General features: G+C 40.8%; 1 protein-coding gene across 1 annotated transcript in view; it reads right to left on the bottom strand.

Annotated features, from left to right (window-relative positions):
- Positions 1–402: 402 nt before the first annotated feature.
- The window catches only part of SH3GL3 (SH3-domain GRB2-like 3), a 15,252-nt gene continuing 5,652 nt past the window's right edge, over positions 403–10,002 (bottom strand). Inside the window, exons 6-8 of the mRNA XM_009079586.1 lie at positions 8,356–8,459; positions 7,007–7,134; positions 403–1,199 (exon numbers count right to left, since the gene is read on the bottom strand). Coding sequence (XP_009077834.1) covers positions 994–1,199; positions 7,007–7,134; positions 8,356–8,459 — 438 coding nt within the window. The 3' untranslated portion in view covers positions 403–993. The remainder of the gene's footprint in view (positions 1,200–7,006; positions 7,135–8,355; positions 8,460–10,002) is intronic.

The raw sequence follows: 10,002 nt of genomic DNA on the forward strand, positions 1-10,002 counted from the left end.
TCTCCTCCTTTCCATCCCTTTCAACTAAATATAAAAACTAGAAGTGTATTGACTTTTCAAATGTTTGCAGTAGGCACCAGTGATACTCACCTATTTCTCTCACTAGAGTTCTACACAAACCCTGTGGAACTAGGATTGTATTTAGTTCCAAGAAATTTGTCTCATCCTCCTGCTAGAAAAAAAAAGTTAACAGACATTATAACTGCTAAACAATCAGGAGAGACATAGCAAGATTATTAAAATTCCAGTGCCTTGAGGTATCACAAAACTAACACTTTGTCTTTACTCATGCATTTTTAATGCAGCATTTTTTTCTTCACTGAGAGCTGATGCATGCAGCAAAAGTGACCTCCAGCTCAAAAACAAGTGCCAGAACTATATGAATAGAAGCAGCAACCACTGTTCTTATCCCACAGAAATATTTATTCAATTGGGTCAGTAAATTATAGGAATTTCAATGCTGAGAACTTGTACTTAGTACAACATCATCATAATATTGACAACAACCACTTTGCCTTTTGTCAACATACAATGTGAAAGATGTAGTAACTTGTTCACAATAAATTACAATGTGATAGATGAAAAGAGCTCAATGACATCAGTAACTCAGGAACTGGTTACAGTTAGCTTCACTAACAGTATTTTTAAAAATGGTTTTCAATAGTAAAATCATTGCAGCCAAAGATAAAAAAAAATCCACATACAATAACAGCAAGGAAATGCATTTTTGGAGCAACAGTGAGCTACCAGTAAACACTCCATACAGTGATCTTCAAGGCACAAAGCAAAAAAACTGGGTATGGGTTTTTTTGCAGGTTGACAAATCAGGGTAGGTGAAGTTTTTTGGAATATAAAATAAATACATTTTAAAAAGACGCATACAAAAGTCAGTAAGTCAGTCAAATAGCAAGGCTTTCACAGAATGCCACACTGACAGAACATTTGTGAATCCATTTCAGTCATGAAATCATGTTCACAGCTTGAATGACACAATCACTGAGGCAAGGGAACTATCACTTCAACATAATTAATGGGGAAGAAGCCAGACTCTCCACTCAGCATCCCCTCATACCAATTCTCATCAATCTGATTGGTCAGAGTTATGATGTCCCCTTCCTTAAACCCAAGCTCGCCTTCATTTTCTGGCTCAAAGTCATAGAGAGCTTGGCAGCAAGGCTGATCCATGTGCACTGAAGAACCTGTCCCAGTGACAGAAAAAAACAACCATATTAAACAGAGCTTCACAGCATCCCACCAGCCACTAAGCATGGAGCAACAGGTCAAAAAACGCAGCCCTGCTGTCACAAATTCCACCCCAATGGTTTTTCCACTGCTTTCACCCATTAACCTCTGGTGCTTCTGCATCTAAAATAAAATACTACTGTTAACTAGTTTAGAGTATAATTCTGTTTCTCCCTCAACTTCAGATGTTCCTCCATTTTCATTCCTAATTGCCTTCTCTTTCCAAGGGATAAAATGATGTTTCTCTCCAACTGCAAGTTTGAGTAATCAGTTATGAAAATCAGTGTGGTCTCTTTGGAGCAGTGGCTAGAGGAATTGGAAGGAGTTGAGGAAGCAGAAGAATCGACAGGAGAAATGACAAGGAATCATTTAAACAAGGTGCACTAGAGCACACTGCCCCGGCACAAATACCCACCAGAGTGCAGGGGCTCTGAGTCCCCCTGCAGACACACACCTGCAGCCTGGAGGCAGCCACCTGCATTTCCACACTCCAGGTGCCTCTGCAGGAACAAGGCTTCCAGCCATGCCTGTGTTAGGGCTTCCACCTCACCTCACTTGAGCAGGGACAAGTAGTTCTGGGTCACTGCTCCCCAAGTTTGTGTGCTTAAATCCTTTGCTGTACATATTCTTCATCTGAGCTAAAGCAAAGGTTGTGCTAGGAACAAAGGTGCCTGTCAAACTATTTGAGGGACAAAAATTTTTTCCAATACATTATCTGGCTGTTCGTGTGACTTGCACTGTTTGCCCTGCTATAAAGATCTTCATTCCAAATCACTCTTTTAAAATAGTAATGGTACCATATGCAAATGTAATAGTGAACACAAATACGTACAGGAAAACAAGTTAATACAAAGTATAAACCAACCATCATTAGTAAAAGCAGTTCCCCTTGTAAATGCAGTCACCATTTGAAAGATACTCTCCCAAAGGGGTGGGAATTGGCTTGGATTTGTGGTACAGATCCATATGTAATACACTCATTTATATTCATGAATAATAACTTACAAAAGGTTATGTTCAAATTGCAAAGCTTAGCTCTGTGGCCAAGGACTAGCCAGAGGTTCAACTGAAGTTCAGCCATAATGGATTTTTAAAAAACATATATATTATATCCAAGTAAAAGTCTGGTAATGTGAAATACATTTATAAAGGAATAGGATAAAAGATTTCATGCTGCTGCCATGTAAACAGTTATAAACACCTTGTAGCATGACAAGTCCAGAACACTCTAGTCCCCATATTAAGCAGTCAAACCTCTTAAATACTAAGTTGGTCAGGTTGTCTTACTTTAAATATTGCATGATTAGCATGTGGGATGGCTGGGAGAGTCAAGACTGGAATATTTGAGAACTGTTGCAATCACCTTGAGGAATCATTTTTGACTGGGTAAATCTACACACAACTGGTAATACAATACAGACCTAATAGCTAAAATGGCAAAAATGCATTTTAATATGTTAATCTTGGCAATGTGCAGGAAACTATTGAAAAGTAACTGTTCAGGCATTTTCTAGTTAAAGGAGTTAGGAGAAGTCCCTTAAGGAAAGCAGCTGACAACAAATCTGGTGATCAGCCAATGAGAACAGACAGGTGAGAGCATCTTTTTAACTGGCAATAATCAGGGGCAATATCTGGTGTTAAAACTAGGAAGTCAAAATTACTTTTCTATTTTGTGGCTATGTTGTATTCTCTACAATGACAGAAGAGAGGTTTTATTGTAACAATGGAAGAGAGCAGCCAACACAAAGATCCCTTGGCAAACCTCCCCAGAGCTGTGTGGTCACAACTCCAGACTTGTCCTCTGCCTGTGGGAGGCTCAGCATAGTGACAAAGTTTTACAAGATCTAACTAAATAAGGGCTAGTCTAATACACCAGTCCAGGTGAAACCAGGTTCTGGGCATATTTTTGCTGAAACAGTCCAAGGAGATGAGCCAGTTTCCCAGCAAAAATGGACTGATTGTGTTTAAAATGAGCCCAGTTATCTACAGTCTTTGCCAAGGTAGAACTGGCACAGCTCTCTGGAACTGCCAACAGCAGAAAGCATCGCTCAGAATAATTGACAAAAGTTCCTCACTTTCATCAGCTGCTCTGATGGGGTTAATTTATTATTGCAAGCCAGTTAATTTCTGACAGGAAGGTACCTGATACTAGATGGATCGCATTGGTTCATTTTAAGCTCCAAAGAACTGAAAAGAAATGTCTGGCAGCCTGGAAAGATTGTTAAATAATGGTTACAGCTAATTTCATTCCAGGCTGTAGGATCAGTCAAAGTCTTCATTAGAGTCAGGCAGCTGCTGCTACTGTGTAATCCAATGAGACAAAGCTTCCCCGACAAAGGTAACAGGGGCAGCACTGACAGTCTGCAACACACACTGCTTAACATCACAGAACTGGTGGCACCATTCCAGCCTTTTGCTGTCCATTAAGTACTTGCACATCCGTTGCAGAGGTTTCAGCTAAAGAAATTGCACTCATTCCTTGAAACAGAGTTTATGTTAATGTGCAACTCCATGCACACCTCTCCTTTATTTCTCTAGTTGTGGAGTTGAACTGCCACACTTCTCTGTCACATTCAAAAAAGATTTGTCATTAATTTCCAGAACACTCAGACCTGGACAGCACAAAACTAGGTTAAGCAAGAAGCTGTCTGTGATTTCTGGAGTGTTAGTGGATGAAGCCAGAATGCCATTCAGTGATGGGTTGGATTTTTGTTTGCTTGTTTTCCCAAAAGGGAGTTACTGCCTGTACCAGCATCTACTCTGTCTTCTGTACCACACTGCATACATAAGGTAGCAAGATTGTACTTTAATAATCACAAACTGGAAGCTTGCTAAGGTAATTAATCCCAGTCTCCCTCATAGCTGAAGTGAGTAAACATTTAGATGCTTATGTTAAATTCCAGCACGTGGCCACCAGATCCATTTAGTTCATATCATAGTCAAACCTGACAAATGAGTGAAAGACATGATGTAATACAGCAACTAAAGAGTTCCAAAATGAGCCAGATGATGCTCACAGCTGCAGCTGATTAATGGGGATAACAATGAATTAGAACTAAAATACAGAATTTTCTGTGTTTACTCAAAGCAGCCAAATAATTCACAACATTAAAGTTAGGTTTATGTGAACCCAGCCCTGCAAGTGTGTGCATGTCATTAGTAGCAAATAATCCTCATGTGTTAGAGACCATACAAAGGGAAACAGTATTTTTGCTCCAACAAGCTGATACTTGAAAAATTATCGTGAAACACAGGGAAAGCCATTTCCACACTCAGAACTGCATTGTGGCAGTTGTGCTGAATGTATCAGAGCTTACTGTGAACTGTCCTGTAGATCTCCATGGGGTCACTGAATACCAAGATGCTTCTTAGCTTGAGCGACAGGATCATAAAAATGAAAGATCTATATTTTCATAGGGTCAATGTGCAAACAGGGAGAATTAAGCACCAAAGTACTTGTTTGTGTAGGATGAAGAGGTCAGTTTTCCAAAGAAAAACAGGGTGATCATAACACTATCCCCCATCACATGGAGACCTTAAAACATTTAGCAGTTTTGCTTAGAGCTGCCTGGTTCACATTTCTAAATCACAGACCATTAATCTGATCTGTTTCATGATTTGGATTTTAAAAAGAGACAGAAAGGTTTCCCCATTTATGAGCAGGACATATTGACCTTGCTGCAGTTCCACAGAAATCCATATAGACAATTTTTGAGTAGGAATAGGAAAAGAAAAAAGAAAGAACAGTGACCTCACTGATTTTTGTACCTGCTGGGGAAGTAAGCACAGCATCCACAGCTTCTTCAGGAAGGAAAAAACATGACACATGGTGTTTCTGATGTTATCAGCAACACTAAGCATGGCAGCAATTATTAAATATATCTCATTTCTCCCTTTCAATCTTTTTCATGGTGGTTTTATTTCTTTTCCATTCTGACAGCACTGAGTGATTGAAGCAGCAAGTGACAACTCCTCACCTAGTGATATGCAAACAGTTGATGCAACAGTCCATGAACGGAGTCAGTGAATTAAGTGGCTCACTCCTTCCTCACCTTAGTGGTCATTTATTTTTCTGTTCATTCACTGAATTTCAGCTCATTAAAACTGATTTTCCTTTAACTAAGTGGGCTGGAAGCAATCATGAGAAGTCATCATCTCTTTCTCCCAAAGGCAGGATTGATTACCCTTAAAGGACATCTTGGATCAATTGCTTGATGGCAATGATAAACCACTGTAATGTGGTTTGACATATTCGTTTATATACAGATGCTGAATCTGAATCTCTTTTTCTCCATCACAGATGCAAAGCAGAAAAAAAAAGCCTATACAACTTGATAAGTAATTGATAAGGCCTAGAAATTTTATGCTGAATTTTTAATAAAGTTGCTATGTTTTTGCTACTTTCATCCAGGTGAGCTGTGAAAATAACTAGGAAGTCATTGATCACTGCAAACATCTCCAGTGCTTGGAATGAAATGTGTCCTTGTACCACACCAGTGGTCTGACCTGAGAGAGTGTGCAGAGGGGGCTGTCTCCCTCCATCCCACATTCAAAATACACACAAAAACTGCTCTCAGCATTCAGGCAGTATGGGGAGCTTCAAATAAATCAGGGAATCAGATCTTGCTGGATAAATTTATGCTGCCAAACTGCTGCAAATCTCCTTCAGTGTGTATTGTATCATACCTTCCTCTTGTAGCCGAGTGCAAGAAAATTAAAGAGACATTAGAAGGAGCATGAAGCTTTATTCTTTCACACTTAATTCTCTAATTTCTCTCCCAACAACCTATAAAATGGAACAAGACTGGAGGGCAGAGGAAACTGGAGAGTTGGGGAAAAAATAAAATAAAAACCTTCAGAAAAAGATCCTAGATACAATGCCAAGTAGAGAAGGGAACCTTTGGCTCACTGCTTCCCCTCTATTTTCCTTACAAATAATGTTTATGAAAAGATTTGGCTTTTTCATTCTCTTTTCTTTGCATAGTGTCATCTTTCATTCTTAGTTTTTTTAGGTTTCTTTTTGTTGGTTTGGTTTTTTAATTGGTCTTATCTCATCATGCACTGTAGTCATTAAGGAGGTGGGCAAAATAATTTTATTCATGAGATGAGGAAAAGCTATTTCCATGAGTCCTGTAAGCCTATTAATTAACACTATTCATACAAATGTCAACAGCTGATTTTTTTTGTGTGGAATCAGGGCCTAATCAAAGGAAGGGATCCTACTCCCACACCAAAAGGTACCTAAGCACTTCAGTTCATTAATGCTATGCTTTGGTGCATAATTTAGGGGACAGTGAAGTAAAAGATGTTACTAAAATCAATAAAGGGTGAGAGGCAGCTCTTTGAATTTTACATAGCTAATACTTAAGATCCTGTACTGATCATTTATGGTCTCAGACTGCAGAGAAAAATTAGCACCCAGAGATACTCCAGACAGTGATCAAACACACCCACCTAAGGCATCTGTCTTTGCAAGAAATGAACTGTTTTCTGCAAGTGCTTCTCCCTCTCCTCCCACCCTCCGTGGCAATACAGAGAACCTAACAGACCAAGCAGAATGCCACATCTAATTTCAGATGGGTGAGAGACTGCTGAGAGGAATCCTGCTTCACAATTCCATTTCCAAATCTGGACAACCAACTGGAGTCAGATGTATGGATTCTGATGTCTCACAGATTCATTGTTCTCATGGTACAAGGAATACCTCAAGCAACAATCTGTAAAAACATCTACAGACACATTAACTCTGTGGTGACAGACTTACCTGATGATTTTATGGAAGAACTATAGGCAATCCCATTGTGCTGCTGATTATCACCAATTTCCAGAGTCGTAGTTATTACAGGCTTTGGCTTAAATTCACGTTTCGGCCGACTAGATGCTACATTTATTCTGTAACACAGAGAAGAGTGGCAAGAGATTTACCTTGAAGGAAGAAATACTTATAGAACTCTAGCTCACGCTCAGTGTTTTGCTGTTTGAAAGGTGGAGAAAGAAAAATCTTCTGCTGGTTTTGGTTTGAGGCTTCTTTTGGTTGGTTTGTTTTTGGGTTTGGTGCTGGTGGGTTTTTTAGATGGTTGGTTTGTTTTGGGGTTTTTGGGGATTGTGTGTTTACCCTCAAATCTGCTCAATTCTTGTGCAATACTTGACTTTCAACAAGTCCCCATTTTATTTAATACTTTGGTCCTGCTGACAGAGGCATAAAGCTTAACAGCCTGAGTTTGAGAAGTGATGAGCACCCACAGCTGCCACTGTGTTAAGCACAAGTTGCAAGAATGAGCTCTCTGGAAAGCTCAACTGCAAATGACATATGCAGAAGCATAGCCAGGACAGAGGCCCAGGGACTGTATCTCACACATTGCTTTTTTGTTAGAGAAAACAGGAAACAACCATTTGGCCAGCACAACTGTCTCAATGCCTCTTCCTCTATGTGAACGTGGCCCAGCTGAGACCTTCTTGCCTCCCTGGACCCTCCAGCTGGGGTGGCTCAGGGTGTCTGCAGACACAGAGTCACCACATCCACCCTGATCTGAGGAAAGCCCCACACAGTTACCTTGACTCTGCTTATGCTACAGTGACACTCAGGTCTCTGGTTCTCTAAGTGAAGTTTAAGTCATTAATGACAGCAGCATTTGTCCCTTCTGTGAGGATGGCACAAAGTGCCTGAGCCTTTCATAGGTGCATTACAGCACAGCTGTGTTCCTAGCAGGCTGGCTGGTTCCTTACTGTGCTGCAGAGTTTTGTTATACTCCTTAATCTCAACACAAACAGGTCACTGTCTCAGCAAAGCCTCCAAAACACAACTCAAAGTACACAAATTGAAATAAACCTCCAAAGGAAGGCTGTCCTCATTAACCTCCACAGACTGAATGAGAGACTCTGCACACACTCAGAGCTCCCTGGGCAGATCCTGCATTACATTCAAGTCTCTCAGCACAGCAAGAAGCTGCCAGGTGGCAGAGGTTTAAAGCAGTGGAGTTCAGTACAGCACAAAATGCAGCAAATGTGCATCTGTGAGATGATACTACAAGACCTCTTGCTTCAGCAGCCTTCCACAGTGGTGAACCTTGGTTGCAAAAGAGGTTCATCATTTTCTGATGGATTCAGTCTTACCGGTTTTGCAGCTTGCTCTGCAGATCCTCCAAAATTTCTGTGGATTGTTTATGGTAATCTAGTGCTGCTTCTACAAACACAGCCAACTGGCTGACTTGTTCTACCTGAAATGCAGAGAGGAAAATAGTTGTAAGGAGCCTGCAGTACCTTCTGCTGAAGGATAAACACATAGATCATCCAAAACAGACCTGGTATCTCAAAAGACCATGGTACCTTGTGGAGGCTATTGGAAAAGAGCACATGTGACTCTGTCAAAGAAACTGCCAGTTGGAAACTGGACAAAACTGAGGTGTAACTTCTAGTTCACTAACTCAGGGCTGGCCCCTTGAGTCATTTCCTTTCACAATGTGCAAATCCCTTCTGCTTTCAACTTCCAAGCCAGCTGTCTGTCAACACCCAGGCCCAAAACATTTAAAAGGACATGACCCCTTAGCAGGTGAAAGTGGGGCTTTCTGATCGGCAATGTTGGAAGAAATTACGCTGTGACAGCTCTTATGACTCAGCCCCATTAGTGTTTGCTAGCAATGTTTACAAACTACAGTTCTGAAATGATCTGGACTTACCTCACTAGATGGCAGCATTTATAAACCAATAAATGAAACATGATTTATCTATTTGGATTTTAAAACCATTAGCCAATCATTCAGAAGTATAAATGCTGAGGAAAGGGAGAATATGAAGGAGAAAGAAAAATCAAAATATTTTTATTCATGAGGTAACAAATAATCTCATTCCCCTAACACAAGCTGAGAAGTTCAAGCTGTATGGGGGATAGAGCAGTAACAAGTATTTACTTGTCCTCTTCCTTTAAGACAACATTAAGAAGACAGACCCCAAGAAGTCTGACACTTTTCCATTCCATCATGATGTCTCCAGACATTGGATCACACGAAAATATCTGAGTAAACTTTCTACAAATGTTTTATGGACCCAAGGCAATTTTGTGCTATACTTTGTCTGCTTTTACTCAGTTAGAACGATCATTAGAAATTCTGCCAGGACTCCAAGAGAGCCAAACAGTGTCACACAGCACACAGAAATGAAATGCACAGAACCAAACCAGCAGCTGACACAATTCCATCACAGTCAGAAGAGAGTAATATAAACAGCTGAGGACAACACACAAAGGGCCTGGGGATTGGATGGGGTGTTCAGAGAAAATGGACAGACAAGGACCATCCAAACAAGATGACAACGAGCCAGGAGGAATATGAAATTGTGGATTAGGAGAAGAGAGAGAGACTGGGAAAGAGCCAGAGAAACTCGAGGGACTAAAAGCCACTTAGCAAGATGAGCCTGGGACTGGCTAAGTGGGAAAGGCAGAAGATGGATCTGATAAGAAGTGCATGCAATTGTGTCTATGTGGGAGGTCTGGAACTAGCTGTGCAAAAACCTGAGAGAGAGATGTGAATCAGGATTAAGTCTGGGAAAGGCACCTGGCAAGATGGCTGGGAACCAGAGCTCAGAGGCTGCAGCACAGGGAGACCAAGAGAGGGAGACACTTGGGGAACTGGGAAGGATCGGAAGGAAGCAATTGCAGTTAAGATCTCTGCAAACCCAGTGAGACTGTTTGGGGTTAGACAACGAGGCTGTAATGAGAAGTTTGAGGACGACAGAAAAACTGGGTCAGCATGGGAAATGGAAGGG

The sequence above is a fragment of the Acanthisitta chloris genome, unplaced genomic scaffold, assembly GCF_000695815.1.
Source record: "Acanthisitta chloris isolate BGI_N310 unplaced genomic scaffold, ASM69581v1 scaffold948, whole genome shotgun sequence".
Classification (NCBI taxonomy): domain Eukaryota; kingdom Metazoa; phylum Chordata; class Aves; order Passeriformes; family Acanthisittidae; genus Acanthisitta; species Acanthisitta chloris.